This window comes from Penicillium rubens, assembly GCF_028828025.1.
Source record: "Penicillium rubens strain IBT 27055 chromosome Unknown utg000003l_segment0_segment0, whole genome shotgun sequence".
Taxonomy (NCBI): Eukaryota; Fungi; Ascomycota; class Eurotiomycetes; order Eurotiales; family Aspergillaceae; genus Penicillium; species Penicillium rubens.
The window spans coordinates 4,460,157-4,472,858 of NW_026890601.1; the positions used below are offsets into that span (position 1 = coordinate 4,460,157).

Genomic DNA, 12,702 nt, shown 5'->3' on the forward strand with positions numbered 1-12,702 from the left:
ATAGACTTCAGTGATGGTGGCCTGAGAGGTGATCCCGCCAAGCAAGGCCCCGTATATCTTAGCTTTGCGCTTCAACGACTGGGGCTTCCCGCGATAATAGTTTCTTTCAGGGAAGTCATAAGTCGTAGGCCTGCTTTTGCTCTCTCGGGGCTCCGTGGTTTAGTTGTTGCACTGGCATTAAGGATCAAGAGATTCAAGAGACTCCTGCCACATGCTCCATGTCAAATGTTCTGCCACAGATGAAGGAAATATGAACTTTTCATAATTTTCCCCGGTATCATGGCCAATGTCAGTTGAATGAAGAGAGAGAACCATATAACCCAGCCATGTCATGTGACTGGGAACTATATAGATTTCGATGACGTAGCCACGCAACTACCACACAACACAACAACACCTTGTATGAGATGATCATTTGAGAAAGGGGGAAGATGTACCTAGGTAATTATGTTCTCATATCTCTCCAGCTATTGGTTACTAGCGCCACTAATAAACATAGAAAGTAACCAGTCTTCTTTCCATTCGCCCTGTCACAAGTCTTGAGGACAAGGTAACGTACAACAAGGCTGAGAGTACAGGACTACCTAGGTACACTGTAAGAACAAGTTAGTCACAGTGATCTCATTCCATTTTATGCTGGTTGGCTATGAAATTGACTAGGATGTTAAGACGTACAACCTCATATAGTAGTTGGCATATATTTCTTGGCAGGGAACCATGACGCAATTGTTTTGAATCTTGATATAGACAATAATATACATACTCCAAGGTTGATCTGATCAAGGATGATACCAAGTTTAGCCTTTTTATGACAATACTCTGATTCAAGTGGCTGACTATTGTAGCTAACAGGAAAGCCAGCCACCTGGATATGTACATCATTATAGCAGATCCGTGGCACCTGAAGGCGTTTGTGTCTGTACACCATCACATTCAAAACGCGGACGTCATGGGTTAGAATGTTTGCCTGAGTCTGTCGATTTACAAAGGGGGTATAAATATTCTCTTCTTCCCTCAGGGGCAAGCAACTCTACTTCTCCATCAACCATCTCCTACATCCACTTAGCATCGACTTTCATCATCATCATCAACCAACTTCCATCAATATCAATACCATCATGGATTTTGTACGCAAGGCCGAAGAGGCCATCACTGGCAAGAAGGGCGAGTCGCACGAGTCCACCAAGTCCTCCAACCATGGACCTCACAAGTCCAACTTGGCCAACAAGCTTGACCCCCGCGTCGATAGTGACAAAGGTTTGTCATTTACCTCGTTTCATATCTCACTTCCCTCTGGATATTAAATGATACTGACCCTGTCGCCTTAGACAACCGCGCTGCTCACACCGATGTGACTGCCGCTGGTCCTGGAGCAACCCACGGCACAACCTCCGCTACAGGCACAGGCAGCTCTACTCTGGGCTATGGCGCCGCCCACGGTCCCTCAGGTGCTACTAGCACCGGCACCGGTCTCGGATCTACCCACGGCACCACTACTGGCCCCCATAGCTCCAACATCGCCAACAAGGCTGATCCCCGTGTCGACTCTGACCGTGACAACCGTGCTCGCCATGAAGCAGGTATCGCTGGCGCTGGGACTGGTACCGGTCTTGGATCTACTCACTCTACCACCGCTACAGGCCCGAGCTATGGCACTGCCCACGGCACCACTGGCAGCACCACTGCTGGCCCCCACAGCTCCAACATCGCCAACAAAGCCGATCCCCGCGTCGACTCTGACCGCGACAACCGCGCTCGCCACGGAGGTCTCACTGGCGCTGGCACTGCTGCCGGCACCGCTGCCGGTGTTGGATCTACTCTCCCCACCACCGCTCCAGGCACTCACGGCTCGACCCTGAGCTCCGGAACTGGCGCTACCCATAGCACTACCCACGGCGCTCCTATTGCTACCCCCGGTAGCAGCAGCACGAACGCTGGACCTCACAGCTCCAACATCGCGAACAAGCTCGACCCCCGCGTTGACTCGGACCGCGACAACCGTGCTCGCCACGAGGCTCTCGCTGGTACTGGCACTGCTGCCGGTGTTGGATCTACCCACGGCACTACCCACGGTACCTCGCGTGTGACTGACAGTGCTGGTCTTGGATCTACCCATGGCACCACTGCTACAGGAACTCACGGCTCGACCCTGGGCTCTGGCACTACCCACGGCACCAGCAGCACTGCCGGTCCCCACGGCTCCAACATCGCCAACAAGATCGACCCCCGCGTTGACTCGGACCGTGACAACCGTGCTCAGCACCAGTCCACTCTCGCCGGTACTGCCCCTGGTACTGCTACCCACGGTACACACACTCGTGGTGCTACTGCTCCCACTGGCTTGGCGATTGGTGACCCCAGTTACGATACTGGCGCTCTGGCTGGTAGTAGCTACAATACTCCTGCCAATACTCCTGCCACTGGAACCACTACTGGTGCTACTGGTACTGCCGGTCCTCATGGTTCGAGCATCGCCAACAAGCTTGATCCCCGTGTCGACTCGGATGCTACCCGTGCTCAGAATGAGGGTCTTCAGCGTAAGATCTAGGTGGGCGTTTTGGGACTAGGCTTTGGTTTCCGTTGAGAATCAGAAAGGCCTTGACATGATGCTATGAATTTGAACTTAAGAGCCAGCAATTTCGCTTTTTCAATACAAATGATTTAATTTTTCAATTTTCTTTGCTATACAATTTTGTTCATTTATTCTGAGTAGAGAGTAATTAGTCCACATATCTTCACTCCCTCACTCTAGGTCTAGGTATATTGCAATATTGTACAGTGTGGTTGTTCCGATCTTCAAACTCCAAAGACTTCCTTCACCAGTGCCTTCTTATTAACCTTCCCCATCGCATTCCTGGGAATAGCCGCCAAAACCTTCATCTCCTGCGGAATCTTGAAAGAAGCAAGGGAACCCTTCAGCGCGCGCCGCATATCCATCGGACCCCAAGACTGCCCATTACGACCTGAAGCAGCCGCATCAGGGGCGAGAACAACCACAGCAGCGATCTTCTGACCCCATTGTTCAGACGGCAGACCAACGACTGCAGCTTCGGTGATTTGGGGACTAAGATCCATCGTCAGTATAAAGTAGTTCAAGGTGGATACCCGAAAGAAAGAAACAACATACAGAGAGAGTAACTCCCTCTCCACCTCCAACGCGCTAACCTTCTCCCCCCCAGTCTTGATGATGTCAACGCTCTTCCGACCCTGTATGAAATACATCGGTCCCTGAGCCCATGCCCCGCTCGCTCCACTACCGGCTCCATCAACTACCCGACGGGTAGCGACATCACCTGTGCAGAACCACGGTCTGCCTCCATCATCGCTCTGCACGAAGCTCTCGCGCGTGGCTTTCTCGTTGCCCCAGTAATGGTCGAAGATTGTTTCGCCGCGGAGCTGGATCTCGCCTTCACGTTCTCGGCCACTGGGTTCCTTTTCTTCAACTGGGATGACAGCACCTGTCTCGGTATCGGCGAGTCGGGCTTCGACGCCTGGGAGAGGCCAGCCGACGCTGCCGTCCACCCGGTCTGCGGCGTCGAGACCGCAGCTAATCGCCATGCCGACTTCGGTCATGCCGAAGCGCTCGAGGAGGACGTTGCCGTTGCTGAGGTTTGTCCAGGCGGTTTTTGTTGGGGTCGGGAGGGCGGCGGAGCCGGAGATGTTCAAGCGGAGGTTTTGCGGGGAGATTCCTTCTTTTGCGGCGTTTTGGAGCTCTGGGGTTAGTTTGGGGAAGGTGGCCATGAGGCGGTTGTAGATTGTTGGGACCGCAGTGAGGAATGTAATGGCTGGTTTTGAGGCGTTGGATGAGAGGAAGGGTGCTGCTAGACGTTTCCAGACTTTGTCCGGGTTGAAGGGGTACATGAACTCGACTGAGGAGCCGGCTACTATTGGTGCCACGATTGCGTTTACCACGCCGTGGATGTGGTGGAGGGGGAGCAGGTGAAGAAGTCGATCATCCGGTGAGTATTTCCATGCTTCTAGTAGTGAAGATGCTTGCGCGGCCAGTGCCGATTGGGGGATGAGAACACCTTTCTGTTTGGAGTTAGTAATAGTTCCTTCGGTGCAGGGAGGGAACTAATCCTACTGGTCGATTCGTAGTCCCAGATGTATACAACATCATCCCACCGGACGAAGGCTGCTTCAGATCGTGCAGGGTTACGCTCTCGCCGCTCGATGCGCCCTCCGTGAGCTTATTGCGGATAGCAAATAGAGGCTCACGCTCCAATCCCTCTCGCAATAGTTCCATACCTTTATCGGCATATTTCTCAGTCGTCAGCAGCATCTTGGCCTGTGAATTATCCAGGATATACTTCAGCTCCCCAGTCGGGAATGATGGCGAGAGCGGGAGCGCAATGGCATCACTAGCAAATATCGCCAGCAGTGTCACTATAAGTCTATTAGTATTTTATATATCGTCTTCAATGGGGTCCAAGACAACAGTACCTACGTAATCATAGCTGTTCTCCGCGAGGAAGGCGACCCGCTCGCCAGCCAATTGGCCCTGCGCTTTCGCAGCCTTTTGTTCCAGGTCATCCTTAGCGCGGACGATGTCGGCAATTAAACTACCGTAGGTGAATGATCGAGAGGAGACGCTATGAACAACAGCCACTCTTTCAGGGTCATGGTTCTGGAGTGCGCGAAAGATAGGTGTGTTCGGGAGAGTCGACAACAGTCTTGCGCTGAGGGGCGTTCGCCGCGGAGTAAAGCAGACGCGCGCATTCGAACGGGAAAGAAGGGAGAGTAAACTGCTAGACATTTTGAATTTCGGATCTTTAATATTAGGGTGACATCTCACGACATGCACTCCATTGGGAAAAAGGAGCAATTGAGGTGCCGAGCGAAAGACAAGTTGATGTCATGAGAGTGAAGTTCCGAAATTCAAAACATCCGATTGGCTTCAATTGCGGACGTTTCTCTCCTCCTCCCTTTGATCGCCTCTACTCCTTTTCTTCTTTTCTTCTAAATGCTTCCTCGCAGCCTTCCGGGTCTGCTCCCTCGCCGTCTCTTCTCTGTTTCTGCTAGGATGGCCTCCAATACGCCGTTGGAGGATGTCATGCGCGACAAGGTGAGCCACGACTCCGTGTTGTTGACCACCATTGCTAACATCTCCTCCCTTCTTCGTAGATCGTTCACGCATTCACACCTTCGAGGCTCGAGATCCGAAATGACTCTCATCTCCATGCGCACCACGCTGCAATGGAAGGGTCAACGTCGAAGGAGACGCATTTCCAGTCCGTTTCCCATATCCGAACTGCACGAGTGAATTCCTAATATCTCCTAGTGTGACAATTGTCTCCGATTCCTTTGAGTCGAAAATGCAGCCCGCTCGGCACCGTATGGTTTACGCATTGTTCAAAGAAGAGATGGCTCGCGAAGGTGGACTGCATGCACTGCAGTTGAAGACCAAGACACCGGCTGAGGAGCAGCGCGAGAAGGAGAGGAAGGAAAAGGCATAGATAACCGATGGATTGGGCGTTCAGGTGCTCGTTATTCCGAAAGAGTCTTGTCGAGTTGCACCCAATGACTCGAAATGCGTAACATTATACTGCACGAATTACCTACGACTCTGAGACTCAGCTACGGCGGTATATAACAAAAATACACAAAGGAATCGATTATTAGACGGTATTACATAGGTTCTAGCGCCAAACAGGGAGCCGAAGAAAGCAACAATCTAGTATATACATCCATGCGCCGCGACATCACGAGCCCCGAAGCAGTGACAATCATCAAGGGCCATCGCGTGTTAGGCGCGGGGCGCTGTACACGAACATGCAAGTACAGCTAGGAGGCAAAGAAACAAAGAAAAGAGGGGTTGGAGGACATTGCTTTTACACAAGAAGGAAATGCGAAGGGGTGGTATAACGAGGGGACAAAGACAAATGGGAAGATGCGGAGCTGCGTCGATCCCCGGGAAAGGTCGTTCATGGAGGTAAAGGGAGGTAGTGGAACAGATAGGCCACTAGTTTCTTCCCTGGTTGGCTTTGCTGACACCGACGGCCACACCGACGACGATACCAATAATAATGACTGGAAAGTAGGTTAGCGGGTCGGCCAGATCTGCGCAGACAGGTAAATACTCACGGATAATGATCAACGCATACCACTTCCAGCGCCGAGCGTTCTTTGCGCTCTGAATAGCGGTGTCAATCTTGCCAACTCCCGACTTGACGTTTCCGTGCGTCTCCTCGGCTGATTGTTGAATCTGCTGAACTGCAGGCTCCTGCTGGTGCACCAGCTCTGCGACCTCATTGTACAGATGGCTAAGCTCGATCAAATCCTGCTCGATCTTGCGGATGGCGGCGGAACGCTGCAGAGTAGCTTGACGGGCATCGTTGGCCTGGCGAGTGCGAGTACCGGGAACCTATTCCTCGAATATTAGTAACTGGCCCCTGAAGAGACAACTGGGGCAAAACATACAACAAAGCTCTGCTCCTGTCCCATCAAGACATTCTGCACACCCTGCTCCAACTCCTCGGGGGTAGCCTCGGGGTTGGCAATCTCGTATCGGCGGCGCACTTGCTCCTCCAGACGCTTCTGGAAGTCACTCTGTGTGCGCTGGTACTGATCAATCTCACGGCGCAGGTTGCGGCTGACGTTCTCGACCTGGCCCTGCACGCGCGGGTCGCCGGATCCCGGGGTCTCCTTGATGCGCTTGAACTGATCGCGCAGGTAGCGCAGCGCAGTGTTGATCTCATCCTCAATGTAGTCGAGTGTTTGGCGCGAGGCCTGGTCTTCCTTGCCGGTGCTCGAGTCCAAAAGGGACTTTTGGGCAGCGACCAATTGGTTCTCGCGCTTCTTGGTCAGCTCGTTGATGCCCTCGTTCAAATCCTTGCACTTGTTGAGAATCGCAGTTGGGCCTCCAGATGAGGATTGGTTGATGTTGGACATCTCTGTCGAGGAATTAGAGTCGTCGCAAGGTGCACAATTACCGGGTCAGCATACCGTAACCACCATTTCCCTGCTCTGCGGCACCAGCCTGGTTGTAACCAGCACCGTATCCATAGCTCTGCTGTTGTTCCTGGCCCGCATAGGGATTGCTCTGCTGCTGACTTCCGTACGGGTTGTACTGGCCGTAGCCGCCTGTGTTGTTATCCCCTAAGCTCTGGTACTAGGGGAAGTCACGTCAGAAATAAACTCAGGTAATCAAGGAGGTTGACATTGGTTCACTCACACTCATGATGTGCAGATACTCAGGTTCTGAAATGCGTGAAACAAGACAATAATAGTAGGGGGGAGATGAAGGAGGGAAGGGTGAGACGGGAGAAGTGGAGGTGACGGCAGAAGCGCTGGCGGTGTCAGGACAACGAAGCCAATAAGGTCCGGGTGTTAGTCGCGCTGAATGGGATTAAGTATTAATTTGGGATTAAATGGGATTGACGAGTTTTAATGTTTCAAAAGTAAGTTTCATAGGAGTCGAATTTAGTCGAATTTACGATGATTTTTTTTAAGGGTCCCCTTTTTTAACAATTTCCTACAGAGTGGACAGTGCACCGTTGTTCCTACATTAAGAGGGAGACAGCTTTTATTTCGGAGTGGAGTCTGCGAGATTGGCCATTCTGTGTGGCTGAGGTTCTATTTAAGACAGCCAGATCGGCGCTGATTCGATAACCAAAAAGGGATCGGCGGGATATATTTTCCAAGGTACTAAATACTTGGCTTTGCTAGTCGTACCCACTATGGTGACAAGTACCCTGTACCTGTCTAACGGTCCGCTGTGGCAACGTGAGTCTGCACGTCATGATTATGATGTATGAATTTGATGAAAGACATATGTATGTAACTGTGGACTATTCCAATAGGAACGCAATCCAGTCAGATCATCAAATGCTGCTACCTGTTAGACAACGAGTCGGAAATAGCATGCGTATAGTCTCCATAGGGAACCTGACATGAGAAATGGAGGTGAAATGGGTGAAACTGGTGAAACCTGGCCAATCAGGGCATTTGGAAGGTTCCATGAGCCTCATCTCAGGCATCTACATTGTAAATAACTATCTGTTTAACTAACTAGTGGTATGCATATAACTATCTACATGCATGTATGTAGAACGTCAGATCTATAATATTGATGCCTTGTCTTTTAAGAATGTCAAAATGGCTGCCTTCTAGTCAAATGACGCAATACTACAAAGAATAGTAGAGCATTGCCAACTGCCCAGGTGCCTTGTCAAGTTCAATAGAGGAATATCATAGGCCTATGCGCTATAAGGCAATACCACTTTGATGTGGCCCAAAGCGGTAACGTCGTTCCTTCCAAGTTCGTTCCCATTCCTGCCTCAGAAAGTGTTCACATAAATATCCCTTCAATGTTTTCTTGGACTTCCGATTCGGGTAAGCTACTCTGTTTGGATAGAAGTTCAACTTAGAATGCATCAGCTAATTTCGTGCCATTGCGCCATTGATTCTATTTTTGCCTTATATAACATACAACGTGTTTGACCCAGTTGTTGTACCATAGCTGTGTGGTATATATAAACCCTCGCTCGGGTTATACTCTATTTCCGCTTTGGGCCATATGTATATTTACTGGATGTCTATGTTGTAGAACCCCCAGACACGGGGAAAATCTTGTCTTTCCCTTTCTGAAGATCGCTGGGATCCTGTAGAGATCTAATTCCGAGGATTCGCGCCTTCACTATTACTATTCCGGACAATGTTGAACAGCTTAATCAGGTCGTGTATGTCCTCGCACGTAAGGATCTCCATTTCGCAAATATAATGTATGACTCCGACCATCCTGGCTATCCTATTACCGCTATTCTGGACTGGGAGTTCAGCGGTGTAGTTCCCGTACCTCGCTGGAACCCACCTCGGGCCTTTTTGTGGAATATGAAATGGTCCCCCCGAGGATAAAGAGGAGCAGACCCGGGTGGAAAAGGTCTTTGAATCCACCTGTCGTGAAAAAGGGGGTAGGGACGATCCTCCAGATACGGAGTTGAATCCACTTCAAAACTCCATGCAAACTGCTGTGACTGCTGTGAATCATATTAGTGCTATTGTAGTCTGTCCCCACGACCAGGGCCGAGACCGAGCTTTCCACTGGCGTGGGGTGGCTGAGGCGGCGATGGAGGTGTTTGGAGTTGAGCAGCACATCACAAGGACATATAGTAGTGGATATAGTACATTGAAATAAGACGTGGAGTAGATTCCTTTCATATATATATTGATTATTTTCATTTGAATTTATAAGTTATATACTAGATTAAAGCATCATATCATACCACGTCTCACGATCTGCACAGCAGTTATAGAACACAGAGGGTCCCGCTCCGGTGATGCAAAGATGAAAAAGCACGATCCCAGCGTAAGAGATAAGATACTTGCAATGCAAATGCCAATGCCAAAAGAACAGGAGAAACAAATTATTACAAAAACACCAGCGTAATGCTTACTCCTTGGACTGGCGTCGTGACGCGGCAACCGGAGCCTCGGGCATGTCGTCGTCGGCATCGAGGGCGTTCATGTCATCTTCCTGTGCGTTCAGGTGGCGGAAGATAATGTAGAAGATGATACCGCACAGGAAGGATGCACAGGCAAGACCGGTAAACATCCACATGACGGCGGGATCAAAGGCGGCGGGCGTGAGGGCTTCGGCGATGGCGGATCCGAACGCGTTGGTGAGCAGGTACATCGACTGCACGAAGGACTTCATGCTGGGCGGCGCCTTGGTGTAGGCGTACTCGAGACCAGAGACGGAGGCGAAAATCTCAGACAAACCGATGAAGACGTAGGCCGGGGTTTGGATGGCGATGTGCACATTGTTGCCGTAGGCAGTGCCGTCGACCTTCGAGGCATCGCACAGAGGATTGCCGTAGCAAGGTCCGGCGGAGTAGATCAGGTGCTGAACAATAGCGGCGTACATCATGGCGAGCGAGGCGACGGCGAAACCAAGGGAGATACGGGTGATTGGGCGGAATTGGATCTTCATGCGGCGCATCACGGGGTAGATGCAGGTCTCGAGAATGGGAATGAAAACGATGATGGAGATGGGGTCAAAGTTCTGCATCAGATCGTTGGGGATACCGTGGCCATTCATTTGGCCGGCTTGGGTGACGAAGTTGCTGGAGAACTGTCCGTAGACAACCCAGTAGATCGGGTAGAAGGCAAACACACGGCAGGCGACCAGGGCGCGCTTCAGCTCGTCGATGAAGTGGTCGTCCCAGGTGACAGCGGACGCGCCATTGTGCTCGTTCTGCCATGAGGGCTTGGGGGCATCCATGTTGCGGTTCTTGATCATGATCCAGAGGGCGCGGAAAGCATCCGTGATAATGGAACCCTGAGGAGGGCGGACGACGTAGTACTTGCGGCCGAGAATGATCACCAAAGTACCGACCATGAACATGCAGAGACAGAGAAGGAAGGCGGGCCAGAAGTCGATGTACAGCTCCATGTAGGGAGTGGCGAGAAGGGACAGCGAACCGATGTTGATGCATCCGTAGAAGATCATGTAGATACGCTGAATGGTCAGGGAGGGGTCGATGACGACGCGCTCGCCCTTCTTGGTGGTGGAAATGGCCATCTTCTTGCGCTTGTACTGGTCGGCAATCAAAGGAGCCACGTTACTCTTGATACCACCGGTACCCAGACCGATGATCAAGATAGCGACAATGAAACCGCCGAGACCCGAGCCGTGTTCTAAGGCAGTAGGAATGGAGGTACAGACCAGGACGAGCAGACCAACCATATAGACGATACAGAACACCACAATGGTCTTGTACTTTCCGAGATACTGATCGGCGATAATGGCACCAATGATGGGGGTAACATAACACCAGAACTGGAAGAAGGTTGTGAGACCGGTAGCACCCTGGTGATCCATACCGAGCGCACCACGTCCCTGGCTACCATCGCGAGGTCGCTGGATGTAGTTCTGGAACAGACCGGACATGCCGTAGTAGGTGAAACGCTCACACAGCTCGACGACGGCCACCAACCAGGCGGAGATGGGGAGGTTCTCTGCGACATGGCGCAAGGAAGTCTTCTCCGCGAGAGTAGGTTCGCCGCCATCCGGGGTAACTTGGTTCTCCTTGTCGAATTCGGCGTCCATAGCCTTTTCGTTCAGGACGGCATGCTGAGTGACCTCCTCGTTATCGTAGGACGGAGCTCTGAAGATAGGGTTAATTCCACTCATGGACTTTCCAGACAGAAAGATACATACGCCGCAGGGGTCTCCATCTGACGGTCTGTGGACGACATGGCTACGAGACCGGATGGTGCCTTCTTTTTCAAGCCTGGGAAAAAAAAATCACGATCGGAGTAGGGAGAAAGACCGGGAAAAGACCAGAAAAAGGACGTGATTAATATTATATATGTTGTATGCGATTTTTCATTTACCCAACAACCGAGGTGAAGTGGGACCGGAGTAGTTTCTTATCTCGAACAAGAATATAAAAAAAGAATATAGAAAAAAAAAAGGCGAAATTGCCATGCGCCATGTCCCCATGCCGCTAGGACTCATCTGAGAAGGTCGGATATCCATTGTTCACAGCTCGACCGTGGGTGCGATCGGCAGGCGTTTATCGTCCAGCGGCGAATGGCTGAACTCGAGGGAGTTGGCCCAATGTAACCACACACACGCACGCGAACAGTCAAGCAATAAAGCATTGAGTGGACTGACTCAGGTTTTGGGTCAATCAGAGGCGACGAATGAGCTGGTCTTTGCATTTTGGCATCTGGGGATTTCTGGAAAGGCCCGAGTCCACTTTCTGTTTTTTTTTTTCCCCAATCACGTCGAGATTGCCAATCGGAGATTGCCGGTGAGGTGGAAAATTTCCCAGTTGAGAACGTTCCCGGGATTCGCCACGAGGGCACATTATCGTGCCTTTTCGTTTCTTTTCCTTTTTTTCCTTTTTTTCCTTTTTTTTTTTTTTTCTTCTTCAAAATGTCGGAGTCAAGTCCATGCTCCGCGCGTTTGTAACCATCGGGATATATTCGGCAAAGTGATCAATATCGTACAGTACTGTGTATTGGCGAGGCGTCGGCAACCTGTGGACTTGGCTTTCGGCTGGGGGGGAAACATATCCGTTTTCGGATATTCGCATATTCGCTCGCCTATATTGTATTCGCGATCCCTGCATCAGTTATCATTATACTCCGGACTCCGTAATCGCCATATGATCTTCCTTCCGAATGCAACGTTGGGGCCATTTCCCCCTCCTTATCCGTTGAGTCGCATGTCTCAGAAGCTTCATACCCGCTTACCCCGGCAATTTGCCCCGTAATAAGACGGCAATAGCCAATGCTATCCAATGCCATCTGATGACCTGGGAGAAACCATTTCCATTCCTATCATGGTCTGGTCTCTCTGGGTTCCGGGGTAATTATTCTCTCGTAACAGAGAAATCGAAGCGACGGTGGATCTGATTTGTGCGGCCAAGCCCGAAGATAAGACGGTTTCTGTTAGTGTTGGTCATTAGTATGTGTAGCTCTGGCTCTGGACCTCAAAAGTCAACTCATAATAATAAGGTCGGTCTTTTGGTGTGTGAAGAAGGGGAAAAGAGAAAGAAAAGAGAGAGAAGAACAAAGATTGAAGATCACTGGGACACCGCCCATAATATAAAAAAATCCCAGGACACCAAGAAAACACCAAGACTCCTGGCACACGCCCTTTGGGCTCCGACTTCGCTTGTGGAGGTTGAACTTCAGGTCCACCAACAGGAGAGCTTATCACCAACATTCACTGTCAAATAGCGTAAGCTC

The 12,702-nt window shown here is 50.9% G+C and overlaps 5 protein-coding genes across 5 annotated transcripts; 2 read left to right on the top strand and 3 right to left on the bottom strand.

Annotated features, from left to right (window-relative positions):
• Window positions 1–1,118: 1,118 nt before the first annotated feature.
• N7525_007908 (uncharacterized protein) lies at window positions 1,119–2,548 on the top strand (the record flags this gene model as incomplete). The annotated part of the gene is made up of 2 exons (XM_002568324.2): window positions 1,119–1,257; window positions 1,329–2,548. The coding sequence occupies 2 exons, from the start codon at window positions 1,119–1,121 to the stop codon at window positions 2,546–2,548; spliced, it is 1,359 nt and encodes a 452-aa protein (XP_002568370.2).
• Window positions 2,549–2,796: 248 nt separating this feature from the next.
• Window positions 2,797–4,756, bottom strand: N7525_007909 (uncharacterized protein; the record flags this gene model as incomplete). The annotated part of the gene is made up of 3 exons (XM_061214248.1): window positions 2,797–4,032; window positions 4,085–4,386; window positions 4,444–4,756. 3 exons carry the CDS (start codon window positions 4,754–4,756, stop codon window positions 2,797–2,799), a joined length of 1,851 nt encoding a protein of 616 aa, XP_061068679.1.
• A 167-nt stretch (window positions 4,757–4,923) lies between these two features.
• Window positions 4,924–5,456, top strand: N7525_007910 (BolA family protein; the record flags this gene model as incomplete). Its single annotated transcript, XM_002568326.2, has 3 exons — window positions 4,924–5,065; window positions 5,125–5,231; window positions 5,282–5,456. The coding sequence occupies exons 1-3, from the start codon at window positions 4,964–4,966 to the stop codon at window positions 5,454–5,456; spliced, it is 384 nt and encodes a 127-aa protein (XP_002568372.1). The 5' UTR covers window positions 4,924–4,963.
• Window positions 5,457–5,962: 506 nt separating this feature from the next.
• N7525_007911 (syntaxin) lies at window positions 5,963–7,180 on the bottom strand (the record flags this gene model as incomplete). The annotated part of the gene is made up of 5 exons (XM_002568327.1): window positions 5,963–6,030; window positions 6,085–6,364; window positions 6,421–6,893; window positions 6,946–7,111; window positions 7,175–7,180. 5 exons carry the CDS (start codon window positions 7,178–7,180, stop codon window positions 5,963–5,965), a joined length of 993 nt encoding a protein of 330 aa, XP_002568373.1.
• A 2,211-nt stretch (window positions 7,181–9,391) lies between these two features.
• Window positions 9,392–11,199, bottom strand: N7525_007912 (peptide MFS transporter; the record flags this gene model as incomplete). Its single annotated transcript, XM_002568329.1, has 2 exons — window positions 9,392–11,108; window positions 11,162–11,199. The coding sequence occupies 2 exons, from the start codon at window positions 11,197–11,199 to the stop codon at window positions 9,392–9,394; spliced, it is 1,755 nt and encodes a 584-aa protein (XP_002568375.1).
• Between the last annotated feature and the right edge of the window lie 1,503 nt (window positions 11,200–12,702).